General features: G+C 41.1%; 1 protein-coding gene across 3 annotated transcripts in view; it reads left to right on the top strand.

Moving 5' to 3' along the window:
- Positions 1–17085, top strand: part of AFF3 (ALF transcription elongation factor 3) — a 558847-nt gene extending 541762 nt beyond the window's left edge. For all 3 annotated transcript variants that reach the window (XM_068564632.1, XM_068564631.1, XM_068564633.1), the window contains 6 exons: positions 786–922; positions 5754–5825; positions 7865–7958; positions 10080–10129; positions 10269–10492; positions 13470–17085. In XM_068564632.1, the coding sequence (XP_068420733.1) occupies positions 786–922; positions 5754–5825; positions 7865–7958; positions 10080–10129; positions 10269–10492; positions 13470–13591 (699 nt within the window). In that variant the 3' untranslated portion in view covers positions 13592–17085. The remainder of the gene's footprint in view (positions 1–785; positions 923–5753; positions 5826–7864; positions 7959–10079; positions 10130–10268; positions 10493–13469) is intronic.
- The last annotated feature ends 1778 nt before the right edge of the window (positions 17086–18863 follow it).

Below are 18863 nucleotides of genomic sequence, written 5' to 3'. Positions count from 1 at the left end.
TGCCATCATGCACCGAGAGGAAGAACGCATGGAACCATGCACGCACCTGATGTGTACGTTTAGATGTATGAGAACCTAAGAACGTAAAGCTGATGCTTCGTTATCCTCACTGATATGGGTAAAGATTAACATAAATGTAGGTACCTCCTATAATCCCAGAAGGTCATTTTTTATTAATTTTCAACGTTGTGTCCTTCAAGCTGAAATCATGCCTTGAGCTTTACCTCCTCTCCCTTTCTCTCCTCACCCTCACCCTTAGGGTGACGTTCTACCTGCTAACGAAACAACTAAAAAATACATACTTAAAGGAAGGCATGGAGATGTAAATGTCAGAAATAGTGTAAAAGATAATAATGAAGGCCTTAAACCATCAAAGTGAGAATATACCCCAAAAGTGTGAAAACCCTTACATGGAGTCAGGCCTATGAACGTAGATATATATTTAGCACGGCAGTGAGGACCAAGGAGCGAAGTTGACAAACCATTAGGAGTTGGAAAGAGGGCAACAGAAATTAAAGCAACCGTGAAGTTCTGCACAATTCTGATTGGCAGTTGTGATGTGGATTTGGTATAATTCTGTATAACCTTTTTACTCACTTACCCTAAACCAGTAGCAATTTGCGAGAATACCTAGAGAAGGTATTACCCTGTTTCTGTCTTCTCTCAGCTCCATTCACAGGAGTTTGGAACTTCAAAGTCGGGTTTCTCAAAGTGTATAGATTATGTGACAACGCTGTTTGAAAAACTATTCCTAAGGAAGACACTGTATTAACTCTCTTGATCAGGTGGAAAAGTTTGGAAAGGCTCTGAACTATGCCGAAGCAGCCTTGTCATTCATTGAGTGTGGAAATGCAATGGAGCAGGGCCCAATGGAATCCAAATCTCCTTATACAATGTATTCAGAAACAGTTGAGCTCATCAGGTAAGCGCTGCGTTTTCTTGCTTGGGGGCAGGGGTTGGGGGTGGAGGGAGGAATGTATGTAAGTGCTGTGAACACAGAAAAGAATGTCAGCCTGCACTGTCAGCTACCAAGAACCAGTGTTCATCCCCCAGATAAGAACGGACAATCTTGCAAGACGTTTTTGCAGAGCCTGCCTCCTTCGCTCTCTGTGTGAGTGCTGGGGGGTGGCGGCAGCTCCTCTAACCCCACTGGCTGCAGAAATTAAGCTGAATCTGAGGGAGATGTGAGATGTCTACTTCACCCAGCTGGGAGGTGGCAGAATTTGAATTCACTTCATCTCCATGCTGCTTTTTTTTTGTTAATCTGATCCAGATTCATATAATCTAAATCCTAACTTCATCAGTAAATGATTCAGGAGTATTTAATGAAAGGAAAGAAGATTCAGGGGGATTTTAGGAAAGGAAATCCATCCTACGACGCACTATCTGAAAAGGTGCTGGCGTTGTTCTGGTCTAAGACTTGGACGTGCGCACCATCCCCGGCCTGGGTTAAGACCTGTAGTGTGAACAGAAGCAGGGTTTCTTACAGGGGCACAGCAAGGACCTGGGTGGGAGACTCTTTGTCTTCCATGATGGCAACATGGAAAGGCACATCCTTAATGTCTCTTTAATGAACCATTAAGGGAATTTCATCCATTAACACTACTGAGAACCTTCATCATATGTTTTATGTCTTTAGCTGGTTCAGCTGCTTGGGATAATGTCTAATACCCATTATATGAAATAATCCTTCCCAAAACTAACTTTAAGAGACTTTTCTAATTCTGGAATTCTAGGCAACCTAAGAGTAAATATGGTTTACCATGTCTCACCATTCCAGATGGAAGATTTCTAGTCATCCTAAATTTAACCTTCTTGGTATGCATTGGCCCAGGTTTGCTCCTTGGTATTTTACACTACTCTCCTTCAGGAAATAGGAAAGGATGACAGCCTTTGACTTTGTCATCCCAGTATCAAGAACACATCATCTTCAAAAAGCACTTCTCAAGAATGTTTTGAAAGTTAACACTGTCCAACCATTTTTCTCATTAAAATATTTCTATTACACCAATGTATTGGTGATTCCTTCATACTGTTTTCTTACATGGTACAGCATTTTGGGCAGTGAAGAAAAGAAATTGCCATAGTAAAAAAAAAAAAAAAATTACTTTAAGAGATCCTAGATTCTCACATTTCTTCCTCAGAATAAGGCACAGACTCAGATGCCCACAGGCAGGCAGGGAAGAATATGGGTGGAAGTGGACAGGCACAAAGCCATAGTGTGTTCTAGAATGTGAGTGCCTCAGACAGAAGGATGTTTTTGGGTTTTGTTTGATCTGTTCGTTAATGTGGTCATAATCCCTGGGAAAGATCTTAGAACATAGTATGTACTCAGTGAATATTTGAGGAATGAACAAATAAGCAAGTCACAGGGCCTCTGGTGAACTGCATAGCCTGCCTAAAGGCATTCAAACTTTAAAAAAACAAACAAATAAATCCAAACAACGATAAAAGCCTGATGTCAAATAAACTGGAGGTCCTGATGTGCACACCCGCTCTACACCAGAGATGGGACCTTGCGTGGGTGGAAAACACAATCCCTTTTCTAAATGATTGAATAGAATCCCTTAAACTACTCCAAAAACTAAGATAAAAAAGAGTTTTTCTTATCTGAGTTAGAAAACAGCATTAATATACCACTTGAATCTGCATGTTGCCCACCAGGTTTGAGACTCCCCTCCCCCACTGAGAGACACTCGGGAGCTGGGAGCACTCCCAAGGGGGATCATGCCACAGGTACCCAGCTTAGGATGTGCTCTTCGTCCCAGTAGGCAAGAGAATTCCTTTCTCCACCAAAGGACGCCAAGTGACTGGGGGACACTGGCCGGTGGAACCCTGCCACCACAAATCAAAATTGCACCACAAAGCCTCTGAAAATTAAATTGTAAATGGAACCACAGCCCACAGAAGTAGGTTATGACTTGCCTGCTAAACCTAAACAGGGTGACTTCCTTTTAAAAGAAAAGATTTAAACAGGACCCAGGGTCTCCTAACATAATAGCCAAGATGTCCAAGATACAATAGAAACTCACTCATCATACCAAGAAACAAGAAAACCACAACTGAGATGAGAAAAGACAATCAGTTGACACCAATAACCAGGATGAATCAGATGTTGGAATTATCTGACAAGGATTTTAAAGCAGCCATCATAAAAATGCTTCAACAAATAATTACAAATTCTCTTGAAACAAACAAAAAATTAAAGTCTCAGCAAAGAAATAGAAGTTGTTTTGAAAAAGAACCAAATGGAAATTAAAGAACTGAGAAATATAACAAATAAAAATCTCACTGGAGGGGCTCAGTAGTAGAGTAGAGATGACAGAGGATAGAATCAATGAACTTGAGAACAGAAAATAGAATTTACCCCCCAATCAGAGCAACAGAAAGAAAACAGACTGAAAAAAAAAAAAAAAAGAAAGAGCTTCAAGCACAATGACAGTAGAACCTCCATGTCATTATTGGAGTCCCAGAAGGAGAGGGAGAGAATGGAACTGAAAGATATTTTGAAGAAGTAATGGCTGAAACTTGCCAAATTTGGCAAAAGGCATAAACCTACAGATTCAAGAAGTGGAGAAAAACCCAAACAGCATAAACAGCCAAAGCAATGTATGCCAAGACATGTCAAAACTACATTTCTGAAAACTAAAAACAAAGGAAAAAAAAAATCCTGAAAGCAACGAGAGGAATGACACATTACCCATAGGGGGACACCAATCCAGATAACAGCTGACTTCTTATCTGAAACCATGGAAGCCGGAAGGGAGTGGCGCAACATTTTTTAAATGCTGAAAGAAAAAAACTGTCAAACTGTGAACTCTAGATTCAGTGAGACTTCATTTTTCAGGAATAAAGGGGAAATAAAAACATTCTCAGACTAAGGAAAACGAAAAGTCTTTGTTTCTAACAGACCTACCTTTAAAGGTTGGCTAAAGGAAGTTTCTCAAACAGAAAGGAAGTGACAAAAGAAGGAATCTTGGACCAACAGGAGGGAAGGAAAAACAATGTAAGAGCAGAACTATGGGTACATGCAATAAACTGTCCTCCTCAAGAGTTTTATAAATCATAGTCGATGATTGAAACAAAAATTATACCACCATGTGATGCTCAAGACAGTGTTATTTAAAAGCAGTGACATGGGGCTTCCCTGGTGGCGCAGTGGTTGAGAATCTGCCTGCCAATGCAGGGGACACGGGTTCAAGCCCTGGTCTGGGAAGATCCCACATGCCGCGGAGCAACTAGGCCCGTGAGCCACAACTACTGAGCCTGCGCGTCTGGAGCCTGTGCTCCGCAACAAGAGAGGCCGCGACAGTGAGAGGCCCGCGCACGGCGATGAAGAGTGGCCCCCGCTTGCAGCAACTAGAGAAAGCCCTCGCACAGAAACGAAGACCCAATACAGCCAAAAATAAAATAAATAAATAAATAAATTTATTTAAAAAAAAAAAGCAGTGACATGGAAGTAAGGTTTCAACTCTTCAAGCAAAGTAGAAAATATTGATACCAATAAATTGATGAGTCACATATGTATCTTGTAATACCTGGAGAAACCACTATGAAAACTAAGCAAAGAGATACACTCAAAAACACTACAAGGGACTTCTCTGGTGGCGCGGTAATTAAGAATCCACCTGCCAATGCAGGGGACACGGCTTCAAGCCCTGGTCTGGGAAGATCCCACATGCAGCAGAGCAACTAAGCCCGTGTGCCACAACTACTGAGCCTGCGCTCTAGAGCCCGTGAGCCACAACTGCTGAGCCTGCGTGCCACAACTACTGAAGCCCGCACGCCTAGAGCCCGTGCTCCGCAACAAGAGAAGCCACTGCAGTGAGAAGCCCACGCACTGCAGCGAAGACCCAACGCAGCCAAAAATAAATAAATTAAAAAAAAAAAACACTACAAGTCTGCATGCTGTGGAGATAGTGTAATAAGAGTATCATTTCTTGAGCAATTTGCAATAAGCCAGCCCACTATGCCAAGAACTTTACAAACACTCTCTCACTTAATCCTCACAGCAATGCTATGGGATCAGCAGTACTCATCTTACTTTATAAATAAGGAAATGGAGGCTTAAAGCTGTTAATTTGTCTAAGTTCTCACAACTATAAGGACTTGAACCCAGGACTCCCTGACCATTCCATATACTGCCTCAGCTCTGTCCAAGAGTCTGCAAGTAACTTGGTATATTATTGGAGAAAGGAACGGCCATAGACCTCTGGTTCAGAGAAATAAGTGAGATTGAGTAAAGTTCATCAAATCTACTAGTTATGCATCCAGGACAGTCATACTACTGTCAAAGTAAGAGTTCCATAACAATAAAAAAAGGAATAAATCCAAGCATTCATCTGAGTACAAGGAATAAAAATTTTTCTGGAGATTGGCCTGGAAGGATTGACCTTTGCTCCCATCTTGTCAGCCACTCAGCCATAAATCAGAATTTGTAAAAATGGATGTGTCACCATATACGTGGATAATGCTCGAACTGATACCACTCTTGACCATCTGTAGCGTTTGGACTGGTATCGTTAAAGAGCAGGAAGTTGCTAGATGGTCATAAAAGCCATTTTCTAGTCATGACAATCATGTCGTGCTTAGAGAAAATGGGGCAGGCCTCAGCTGGCTTCTAAGAAAGAACTGTCAGCAAGCACTATGAAAAACTAAGTATTGAGCAGAGAGACCTTCCATCCTAGAAGATGTTCCATTGTTAATAAGAAAGCTTTAATTTTTTTGTTTTTCTTTCCTTTTTTTTTTTTAAGATATGCTATGAGACTAAAAACCCACTCAGGCCCCAATGCCACACCAGAGGATAAACAGCTGGCTGCATTATGGTAAGTGCATCACATCAGCTTAAAATAGCCTCCCCAGCCTCCTACATCTTCACTGGCAAACCAGGTGCTGAAATGCATGATGGTTTCCTAGCGCTTCTGACCCACCAAACCAAAGGCAGTTCTCATGGTGGCCAGGGAGAGCCTGCACCCTGCTGTCCTATGCGTGAGGTGAATTCACAGTGATTGAAAACCAACAGGTCCATGACACAAGGACCCATTTTTCTGTGTGTGTGTGTGTGTGTGTGTGTCTTAAAATCAGGTAAGTCTGTGTTTTAATCATTTGAATGTGAATTGTGCCAAATGTAATCTCTTGTGTTTAACATTTTAGAGGCAATCAAAATAATTCATCTGTCTCTTTACATGTGGGATTAGTAGAACTGAATCAAGATGATGCATTCAAGTTCTCAACACATTAAACTGAGGAGCAGTTCATTCCACTTTGATAATAAAAGCAATATTTAAATGGTAATCAACACGTAATAGGGTTTTTTTTCTATAATGATGACAATGATAATGATTATAATAATAATTTTCCCCATGACGTCTCCTTAGCACTCCCTCAAATCACAGGACCCCTCTCTGTTGGTTCCTCCTGTGATGGAGAGCCAAAATGTCTTTTTCTCTGATGGTTCATACTCCACTTTAGGACCTGATCTGCAAGTTGGAGAATCGAATCTCAAAATAATATAACAACAACAACAGCAACATACACAAAAGAGAGGGTCTGCAGTAGTTTTGCATCATCACGTCCTCTGGGGTTTGGTGTGCTAAGAAGAGACTCTTGGTCAACGGTGTATTGTACAACACAGGGAATACAGCCAATATTTTGTAATAACTGTAAATGGAAAGTAACCTTTAAAACTTGTATTAAAATAAAAAATAAATTGAAAAATTAAAATTGAAAAAAAATTTTTAAGAGACTACTATGTTGTATTTGGTATGTTGGTATTCTAGTATGTCAACACCAGATCTGAGTTAGCAAATAATTAGGAGTGGAAAGCACCAAGGAAAAGTGGATATGGTGAGGACAGGGGGAGGGAGAAGGGTAAGCTGGGACGAAGTGAGAGAGTAACACTGACATATATATACTACCAAATGTAAAATAGATAGCTAGTGGGAAGCAGCCGCATAGCACAGGGAGATCAGCTCGGTGCTTTATGACCACCTAGAGGGGTGGGATAGGGAAGGTGGGAGGGAGACGCAAGAGGGAGGGGATATGGGGATATATGTATATGTATAGCTGATTCACTTTGTTATAAAGCAGAAACTAACACAATATTGTAAAGCAATTATACTCCAATAAAGATGTTAAAAAAAAAAAAAGTGGGTATGGCTCAGGAAATGCTTTCTGTGCTCTTTTCAAACTTTAAGTTCCTTATTAGGATTAATAAATTAACAATGATTAGTTAATATTATATAAAATAGAATACTAGTATGTAAATAACAAATATATAAACTGTAACATAAAATAGTGACTACTCCCAGTATTGTTTTTATAAAATACATTCATATCCGTTACTTTATTTGAACTAATTATAGTCTAGTACAGTGGTAGTGAAGGGAATAAAAACAGGTGGAAGGGCTGGCTATTCTTTTAGCAAAGCCGCTGCCCGAAGTCCAGGGTGTCAAGGCAAATCAGAATAAGGTAGTTGTGCCCTGAAATGCACCCAGTAAGCAGTGAGAGCTGTGTGCTAGAGCTTCCTCCCTCCTCTCATGGAGAGAGACTGTCTCCTAGTGGTGGAAGAAGAAAATGACAAGCCCCTCAGTCCCAACAAAGAAGCAATAAAGCTGCTTTATGTCTTCATATTTATATTCTTTAGTTATATATATTCTTCATGTATTCATATTTCTTTATATGAAGTGATATACTTATGGAGTAACTCCTTGAAATTTTGAGTTAACATTGAACAAATAGGAAGGTCAGATGTCTACCGTGCTATAGACCTTGAGTGCATCTGGAACAGCAAGATTGTTTTTAAGTCTTGTTAGCTCAGGGCCCACTCATACTTTCGGGGCCTATTTCTCTTTTTCTGCTGCAGTTACCGATGCCTGGCTCTCCTGTACTGGCGGATGTTTCGACTCAAAAGGGATCACGCTGTAAAGTATTCAAAAGCACTTATCGACTATTTCAAGGTACTGTCTGGCTAACAGGCAACATGTTGTACCCAGTTGTCTCCCTGTCAAGGACATTTTCAAGGTGGAATCCATTGCTTTGGGGATAATACAGGAGCTGATATCCACACGAACCCCATTTATGACATACTCGTGGTGTTCAGGGCTCAGAGGATGGCCTTGAGGGCCCATCTAATTTATCCCTCTGCCTGTGTCCAAGTATTTTTATAGCCTCTAGAGAAGGAAGATCCCGTTACCTATCCCAGTGTCCTAGCAAATCCATCTTTATAGCTAACATAAATTGCTCATGTTCACTTAGAACTTCTTCCTCTGAGAAGTAACTCCTTAGAACTTCCTCTTAGCTATCTCCAGTAGCTAATTTAATTTTTCATAAAGGTGTTATTTTAAATGGTAAGAAATGGCTTGTTAGAACCCAGAGGCGCTAGAACAGTAGCAATGTGCACGTATAAGGATAGAATTGCAAACTGTGCTAATAACTTTTACCTATCTCAGGGAATGAAGTCATTTTCACTGGGAGAGTGAAAAAAAGGGGGAAAAAAAGACCAGAAAGCCTCTGATGTACTGTTGTGAATAATTCATCTGAGATTTCTGGGCCTCTTCGCTGCCCATTTGACTGTAGAAACAAGAAATTACGCCATTTCTACCTCCACCGGCTGTTTGTCAGATACACAACCATCATTTTCGATCTTTAATCCCCAAGCTCCACTTCTTGGAGATGATCTCAGATGAGCCGGCTGTGCTGGGCATTCCGCGGGCGATGTCCACCCAGCGTGCTGTCTCCTTCCTGGTCATGCATGCAGTGACCAGGTGCTAAGCCATTGTCTTGGTCCACTGACGGTCGTCAGTCATAATGACAAGTACTGACGCTAAGCCTTTCCCTTTACTTTGGGCGCCTAAGGTCAAGATAAGTAGTTTTCAAAAATTTAGAATCCACGAGCTAATACTAAAGAGAGTTATTACAGTCAAGCAAAACGCTTGAATAAAGAAGGAATCTGAACTCGGTAAGCCACAGAGGTTACAGCAGAACTTTTAAGGGATCCAAGATGTTCTTAATGTCTGTAAGCAGTCCATGAAACTGTACAGAATGAATAGAGAATACAGCTTAAATGTCAGAGCTTCTCCCCTAGAAGGTATTGGTAGATACCCTAAATCAAAGGCTATTTAAATACTACTTCAAGTTCAGAGATTATGAAACCTTTAGGAAACAAGGATAATTGGTCCATAAAAAATGAGTTTTACCAGTACAGTTGGCTCTGAAAAAAAGGCCTTTGTCCCCACCCATGTTTTTTTTAATAGTCACAAGACTTTAGTGGTAGTGGAAGAGGCCTGAAGGCAATTTTGCAAAATTCTCACATGTAAGGCCATTTCTTACCATTTTGATAACACCTCCACTAAAAACTAAAAATCAGTCACCACTTCATAAAGTTCTTTTTAACCAAAAGAAACACTTTGTCTCTGGGGAACCAGGCTGAGGCTATTTTCTTGTCTCTAGAAGGGAAAATTCAATATTATAAAGTCCATTTTCTCCTTGACAGTCTCATAGACTTATGTCCAAGAAGGCATTATTGGGCTCTCAGGGAGGAAATCTATCAGTACATTTAGAAGCTTTCCTTGCCAAAGGCAAAAATGTCTTTTAAATGCCTGATGCAAACAACTGGCTCATGCAACGTATCCTATATCAGACTTTTAAATAAATCAGAATTTTTGAATTCACTATTGTTAAGGAAATACGTTTTAATCTGTTCTTTTAGAAACATTCAAGAGCAACTTCCTTTAAGAGAAATACTTTTAAGCTTCATAAGTTAAAATGGTAACAGCTGATGTCTCATATATTTTCAGGCATTAAATATATGTCGACAGTTTCTGCAAATATGCCCTACGTTTAAAAATAAGATATTCTCATTGTGTCAGTGGGAGGGGGCAGCTGCCTCCCACTATCTTCCAGAGAGGAAGCCAATAGCCTAGTAATTAAAAACTCCCCAGATCCAATTTCTGTGAATCTGCATTTTATCTACAATGTCAGCCATTACTTCTCTCAACGGTCACCTGAGAACATGTTATTGTGGGCTGTTTAAACTGAAGCAGATGGTACTCACTGTCAATGTTTTCATTTTCCTGCAGAACTCATCTAAAGCTGCCCAAGCCCCATCTCCGTGGGGGGCCAGTGGAAAGTAAGTTCATTTTTCCAAAGTGAAGGTGATAAATGAGATGTTGCATGACGCTGGGTAAGGTGCTCCTCTGCTTGCAGTGCCCTGAGGGGCTGCCCTACAAACCTCTCCCCCTTGTTTTCCTATGCTCTCCCCCTTCCAGGAGCACTGGCACCCCATCCCCCATGTCTCCCAACCCCTCCCCCACCAGCTCCGTGGGCTCTCAGGGGAGCCTCTCCAATGGGAACGCCCTGTCCCCGTCAACCATCGTCAGCATCCCACAGCGCATCCACCAGATGGCAGCCAACCACGTCAGCATCACCAACAGCATTCTGCACAGCTATGACTACTGGGAGATGGCGGACAACCTGGCCAAGGAGAACAGAGGTGTGTGCGCCTCTGGGGAGCACGTGCGTAGTTCAGCCACAGCTCAGGGAGACACCCTGATCCTTGGGCATCAGTGGGCGAAGAAGAAATAGTAGAAGCTGTCACCTACTGTGTGAATTTGCCTGACTTCTCGCCCTCACTCAGGGCCTCCCGTGCCTTTACCTACCTTTATGTTTCCTGTGGGAAAGATCAGAGATAGAGATGGAGATAGAGATGATATAGGTACCAATGTTTATGTTTCCTGTGGGAAAGATCAGAGATAGAGATGGAGATAGAGATGATATAGGTACCAATGATACAGATACAAATTATATAGATACACACACACACGTTTTTTTCCTTCGGACAGTGAGCTCCTTAAAGGTAGGGATTCCATTTTATTCAACTCTGTATTCCTAAGACCTGCGTAGTGCCTAGAACACAGTTGGGGGTCTGAAATACTGGATGAATTAATTAACTGATGAGTAGGAGTGTTACTAGCTATTGAAGTGATAGCTGCTTACAACTGAAAAAAAACGTGTTTTATGGGTAAGCTGCATTACTTTTTAAATAATGTTTGTTTTTACTGATTACAAAAGGAATGCATGTTTACTGTGGCTAAATTTGTAAAGTACAAAAAAAATGTAGAGAAAAAAATTTTTAATCATCTGTAATCTTGTCACTAAGAAATAACTACTATTAACATTCTATTGAAAAAAAAAAACTTTTGAAATTTCTTCTCGTTTTCTCCAAATATGCATGATTTTTACCAAAATAAGATCATAGTATATATACAGTTTTACATCCTGTCTTTTCTTCATCTTACATTATATCAGGCATTTTCTCATGTCACTAACTCGTTCAGAAACACCTTTTATGATGACTCTATAATACTTTCAAAATAGAGGTATGCAATCATAAGTATCATGATTTCTCAAACCATTCCCCTGTTGTTGGACATTTGTGTTACTTCCAATTTTTTCCCACTGTTACAAATAACATTATGATAAATATCCTCATGTCAATTGTTGTTCATATTTCTGATTACTGTCATAGGAGGGAGTTATAGAATGTGGAGGTCAACAGGTATAGATTCTTTTAAGATATGTATTGGTATATGTTATTAACTTTCTCGCATAAGATTATACCAATTTACTACTCTTTCTCCAGTGCTTTGTGAGAGTGTAAATCTGAGCTATCAAACCATTAAATGCAAATTTTGTTCCCATGGTAACATGTGCCTCTGAGGCTAAGATCAGGATGTCCACGATGAAATAAGGAACCAATGGCACAGATAGGCCTGAGTACGTGAAATTGATAATGAAACCAGACAGGACACAACAGTAGTGCGGCGGTGATGCACCCCGAAAATCCAGTGGGGTGCCAAGGAGGTCAGTGCCAGGGGCTGAGGCCAGCAGGCTCACCAAAGGAGCTGGCCCGGAACAGGGTTTTGAAAAGCAAATAGTAGCTGAGTGGCTGAGATGGAGTGGGGTGGATGTCACAAGTGGATGAAACAGAAGGGACAAATGGACAAATGTCCGCGGCCAGTTTGGGAGAGCCCGAGCAGGCCAGGCTCCAGATGGTACTGCCAGCTGCTGCCAGACGTCCCTCAGCAGAGCTGCACATCCAGTGCAAAGTCCGCATGGCTTCCCCAGACCTGCCCCTCCTCCCCTGTTCTTCTCCTGACCTCCTGCCGCACTGTCCTCCCGGCCACCTGGACCCTGGCTCTTCTCGGAGCCTCCCCAGCCGGACCTCATTCAGCACGTACGAGAGCACCTTTGAAAGAATACTCCCAGCCTCTTACTTTCAAGGAGTGCTGTTCAGTGGTCCAGTTGGGGCAGCCTGGCAGCCACGTGAATTGATTCGTCTCTATGAGCCACCAAACCGTGATCTCTGCGATGGCAGAGCCTACACATTCTTCATCTCGGTGTACTCCCTGCCTCTGCCCTCCTGCACCTAGCGTAGTGCCTCGGCAGTAATAAATGTTTAAGGCAAGGACAAACCCAGAGAATGTCCAAGGACTAGAAGGTGACCTCAGTAGAGGTGTTTCAGAACCCATCTGTGAACAAGGACCTACAGCATAGCACAGGGAACTCACTGTACTCAATATTTTGTAATAACCTATAAGGGGAAAGAATCTGAAAAAGAATAGATATATAACTGAATCCTGAAACTAACACGACATTGTAAATCAACTATACTTCAGTAAAATAAAAATAAAAGACAATTTAAACAAGCTGGATGCTCCAAAAAAAAAAAAAAGAGGGACTTCCCTGGCAGTCCAGCGGTTAAGACTCCGTGCTTCCACTGCAGGGGGACCGGGTTTAATCCCTGGTCAGGGAACTAAGATCCCGCATGCCGCATGGTGTGGCCAAATAAATAAATATTAAATTTTTTTAAAAAAAGGAAAGAAAAACCCATCTCTGATTTGTCTCCAGGAGCCTGGAGCCTCCTCCATTGGACTCCCACCCTCCACCCACAGGGGCTCAGCACGTAGCACAGCTGAGGACAGTATAAGGGATGACAGAGCTGCAGGCCAAGTTCAGGGTGGGACACATTACTGCAGAAGGAGAATGCAGCCTGAGGAAGTACATTTTCTTTGCTCTTTGGCTAAATAAATGCCATTCATTTGGGTTTCGTTTGGTTTGGCCATGCCATGTTTCCTTTGTTTATTCAGAATTATTTCAGTAAAATACATACATATTTTTCCTCTCTGTCTATATACATGTATATATTTTAAACATGAAGAGTTAAATCTGTTAAAATCAATGTACTTACAAAATGACATGTAAAACACACAGCATCCATTAAATTCAATATTGTAAGTGTCATTCGTTTGAATTAGAAGTCGCCAGTTGAGGGATTATTGGGATATAGGTGAGCTCTCGGGGGCTTTATTTTGTTAGGTTGAGCGCATGTCAAGTGATGGGACAGAGAAGGCTTGGTTTATAAAGAGGACCAAGTGTGTGTCCCTCTAACGACCCTCTCTGTCCCCTAGAATTCTTCAATGACCTGGACCTGCTCATGGGGCCAGTCACCCTGCACAGCAGCATGGAGCACCTGGTCCAGTACTCCCAGCAGGGCCTGCACTGGCTGCGGAACAGCACCCACCTGACATAGGGACCCCGCCTTCGGGCTGGAGGGCACTCTTGTCTTCACGGACGGCTCAACATTTCTGGACACTGTGCTCCTGAAGTTCCCAGCCACAGCATTTCTCAAACGGCGGTGAATATTTTCTCAGCATCGAACAATGGTCTTTTCTCCCAGGGCATGTGTGTTTGTATGTGTGGGTGTAGAAAAGCTGCCTGTGTAAGCGTGTAAGATACACAGCTCTTTAGAACACGTTTTCTTTGTCTAGTTTCCATACTCCCAGGCTAGACAAAGTGATCAGACGTTTCTGATTAGAGAAAACACACTTACACACACACACACACACACACACATACACACACACACACACTTTCTAGTTCAAAGCTAAACCGTGACTTCTTAGAACATTCAGCGAAAATCTCATGGGTTAGTGAACCAGGTGCAATACAGCACACCAAAAGCTTGACTGCCAGTTAAGATGATCTTAGTTCTTATACTTTTGATTACTTTCAGTATTAATATACTCTCCCCCAATTATTATTTTTTTGATTGTGTGTGTTAATGGGTAATTGAATAATGAAAATAAGTCAGTTATTTTTGTGCTGGACGTTTACTAGATTGCATGTTACCAAATACCCTGCCTTTTGTCTAGTACCTGCCCCCTCCAGCCAACTTTACCGTCAACTAAACGTGTTAGAAAGCAAGTGAATTGACTCCCACGGGCCTTCCCTGCCCTGCCCCCCAAAACAGTATGACCATGACGCTGAGATCTGGTAAAACCTCAGTGTCTTTGAAACTTCACCAACATGAAAGCAGCAACAACTGCTTCTGGGGGCTCAGTGAGTAACTGAAATCTTCTGCACACGCCAGGAGCCCGCCCGGCACATGTGTTTCTTCTTCCTGCCACTGTGACCCAGGGGCTGTGGAGCCACATGGTGTCTGTTGGCCAATATTTTTCTAGTCTTTTCTTTCCATGATAGCTTTCTTACCAGTTTTCTTGGCCAGATGAGGACATTGCCTAGGATGTCCCTTCACTTGGATCTGTATCTGTTGCTTATCAGGTCGAGAACTATTTGCTATCATGATTCTATCTAATCCTCTCACTCCTGGAGAAAGTGCCACTGCGGGCCTTGAATGCATTTTGATCTGGGCGATGTGTTTCAGGCTTTGATTAGCAAGCTGCTTACTCTACAGATTAAGTTATTCCTGCAAGGATCGCGGTTCTGTCTGGGGTAGCAACGACCAGTCTGGTATGTTTCCGTCTTGCCCTTGATTCTTTACTTTTTTTTTTTTTAATTAAGTTTACATTTTAGTTTTTTTGACATCTTTGTTTACAGTTTTTGTCTGAAATTTATTTCTTTTATTGTCTCTCGTCATACCCTAGATTTGGTCTTCTTATTAAATATATTTGGATATAAAAATATTGGTTAAAAAAAAAAAGAAAAACTCCTGGAAAAGAGGATATACTTCCTATACTTTAAAAACAAAAATAATGACCTTGAGGCCTCTCACTTGACAAAATTGCCCCAAGACGGCCTGAGAAAGGTGATGTGATGTGTGGAACAATCCATTTTTCAAGGTGATGGTAACACGAAACGTTTATAACAGATACTGATGGTCTTATTGGTTTGGTTGCAATGTTAATATCTTTGTCAGCCTGATCTGTAGGTGGGAAATAAGATTGCTGTCATTCCCTAGCTCTAAGCACTGATTTAAAACCTTACAAATGATTGAATAGCTTTGGTGATTTGAAATTCATTTAAATGAACAAGTGAAGGCTTTGTGCAATTTGCATTTGATGTTGGCCTTCAAGCATCTGGAAATATTAACAGTACTTCTTTTTTACATTTATTCAACTGAGGTGCTTCTGACATTCCTTTCACTAATTGTTGCTAGAGTGCCCAATCCCACTGGAGTCTAACTTAAGAAATTTTGAAAAAAAATTTTTTTTTTTTGGAAGACTGAGGCTTAGTTGTACTCACTCCTGCTGAATTCTGATGAAATGTTCAGACTCTCACATAAAGGGATGGCCCCCAGGGCCCATGGTGCATCCCTAGGGTGCTTTTCTGGTCTTGCCCACCTTTCAGTCTCAGACCTCGTGGTGGTGTTCATGTGATGTGCTCACCTGTGAAACCCATTTAAACACACAGGTGGCCTCTGGCTAGTTGTGCCAGCAGCACCACATCAGCACTCGGTGAGCCACGTTTCCAACAAAACGTGAAACTGGTCATTTGGGGGCCATCACAGCACGCCATTCTCAGTGTCTTTTGTTTCATTGGTAGAGCATGTTGGGGGGGGCAGTGGTGGCAGTGGTTTTTCCTTGCTTTGGCATTGATGCTTTTGATAAGGAAGCATCTTCTGATTGTTGCTGGTTTCTTTTAGTTAGCTTTGTTCAAAGTAGAAATATCTTTCTTGTGTTTTCTGGTTATGAAAGTCATACATGCTCATGGTAGAAATTTGAACAATACAGAGAAGTATAAAGTAGGAAGTATTCAGTCCCATTCCCCAGAGACAACACTGCTCATCCTTTTCCTGTATATCCTTCTAGAGAGTCTCCCATTTGAAGGTAGAATGTCTATCATCATTTTTTTCTATTTGAAGACATTATTTCATCAGAAGTTCAGTACAAGTTCAACTGGCCTTATCCCTCCATGACCTGAACGGACCTGGATCACAATTGTTAGAGTTATCTTTGAAAGAGAGGAACCCAAATATATTCCTGATCAAAATGTGGGATTTGTTACCATTCGACACAGATCAGACTAATGTGCAGAATTGTGCTTGGAAAGAGAGGTTCGGTTAAAACACATTTCTGGAAACTTTCAAATCACAAAGGGGAACTCGGACCCACTGTCTAAAGAGGAATGTACTGGAAAAAAAAATCTGAAGAGTTGACAAATTGTGTACTAGATTGAACACATGGAATCAATGCAATGAGCCTTCTGCACTAAAACGTACCCTCGTATCTGCAACAATGATGTGTGTATTATATAACAGTGATGTGTACATTTCTGACATCCCATACATAATACACAGTTTGTATAAATGCATACGTTTAAAAATATATATGTACAATACAGCTAACATAAAACTGTAGTACGCCTGAAGGATATGACTAGTGCCTAATATTGAGTATAAGTCACTACGTGTTCAAATCACCTCAGAAGTGCAGTAATTGTTATCAAATTAATCAGTGCAGCCAACCTTATTTATGAACCACATCTTTGAAACTGTGCAGTAGTATATACATATATATTTTTAAATAACATTTTTCACAGTTTTCCAGAGTTACTGTTGAAATCTGTATCACCAAAAAAAAAAAAAAAAAAAGCAAGATTTTTTTAAATGATGTAGACACTCTTCAGACCCAGTAATCTGTGTGTGATTTCCTGTCTGTAGATACCCAAGACACTCTAGCAGTCACCAGCCTTAATGCATGTACAGGATATTATTGTGACTTAATTTATCTGCAATTTTTAATCCATGTGAAATTGGAATTTATAAACTGACTTGGATTAACTATGTCTGCCTTTCTAAGGTTGCAAATGTTACATTAAATGATTTATGTTGTAAATGAGAGGCATTGAGTTGTACGTAAAAAAAAAAAAATGTCCACCAATTTCTGTGAATATTTTTACAAGGAAACTTCAGAATCAAAAATATATTCAAATAAGCATTCTGGTCCCCAGTTCATAATCTCTTTAGAATGGACCTTGTTGTTTCACAAAATTTTTTTTTTTTTTTTTTTGGCTGCACCGTGCAGCATGCGGGATCTTAGCTCCCTGACCAGGGATCGAACCTGTGTCCCCTGCAGTGGAAGAGCAGAGTCCTAACCACTGAACCTCCAGGGAATTCCCCATAAAATTTTTAAATGGAGCTTCCACAAATTATCGTCACTAAGTCTGATATTTTTCATGGGGGTAAATAGTATGTTTTCCTTTATTGTAAGTATCGTTTACTATTTGTCTTTCCCATTTCCCAGCATATTTACACACGCACATGCATGTGTGAGAACACACCCCCCAGTGTCCCAGAAAACGCTGCATAGGAAGCTTGAGGGGTTTATTTTGATCACTTTACTGATGCCTGTCCAACCAGTAGCCCTGGGACACTGTTTGACTCAACATTCCATAATGACAGAAGTTAATCACCTGACTTGTGTCCACCTGGTTTTTCCATCTCTAACCAACATGGTGGAATAATGTTGGCAATATTTGGTTGAGTGAAATGAGAGAATTTTGAACTAACGAAGACAGAAATATTAGACCTGTGGCTTTTCATGATGTACCCCCCCGATGTGGGAGGGGTTTTTGTTAACCTCATTTTTTTTACTCTTCTCTCCCTCCTTTTTCATTCCCCTTCTCCCCAAACTAAACTAAACAAAGAAGCAGAAACAGCCACAGAAACAAAACAGTTACTTCACTTTACCCAGCCTATATCCTTAGATTCAAATACGACAGCAGAACCCTAGCTCCGGTCACCATGGAGACCTCCTCATCCCAAAGATGACCTGGACGGGGTCCTTGGCTTTGCTTGCTCCAGAGACCACTGAGCTTAATACTCTTTCAGAGGTGGTTTGGGCTAAGAAACGCCCAATAGTCTTTCAAGAACTGTCTTTCCCTTATGCAGCTTTGCCTACTACTCAGCTGAAGTCTGTTCCCATCAGAATCCTATTTTTAAGAAGTAACCCATTTTCGATGAAACCTGGATCAAGTGGAGTCTTGAAATACTTTTTTTTTAAATGAAAGTGAAAAAAAAAAAAAAACCAACAACATAAACTGCATTTCCAACAAATTGGAGCCAGAGTTTATTTCCTTGTCTTCCCATTCCCAGAAGAGCACAGTTTTTCAATATTACAGCTTCCTGACAGCACAAGAAATGCTCAGACTTGAGATTTGTGTTCTCTTTGTCCAAACTGCATTCTTCTGTATATGTCATCAGGCGGGTCCATTTGTTTGCTTGGCATGAGGAAAATGATAAAACTCTGTTCTCAAACGAATTACATCTGACCACGGTTTTGGTTTTTATTTTGTTTAATTGGCACTCTGAGGCAGCAGGGGGTGAATTTGGGATCGGCTACAAGGGGATTTAGACTCACAGCTCTGACTCAAGTAATGGGAATCAAGGGATTAAATCCCTCTGTGTTACTTTGAAAATCCACGTCGTATAGCCAATTTTAAACACATTGATCTAAGGGATGAATTACTAATTGCCAGTCAACACAAGGATCAGCATTTGTCTTCAAGCACCAGGAAGTAACGATGAGACCTGAAAAGCTGAATCAAGGACTTGTTTTTCCACT

This window comes from Eschrichtius robustus, chromosome 15 (genome assembly GCF_028021215.1).
Source record: "Eschrichtius robustus isolate mEscRob2 chromosome 15, mEscRob2.pri, whole genome shotgun sequence".
Taxonomy (NCBI): Eukaryota; Metazoa; Chordata; class Mammalia; order Artiodactyla; family Eschrichtiidae; genus Eschrichtius; species Eschrichtius robustus.
The sequence above is the reverse complement of the archived record's forward strand: the minus strand, read 5'-3'. Positions and strand labels throughout refer to the sequence as shown.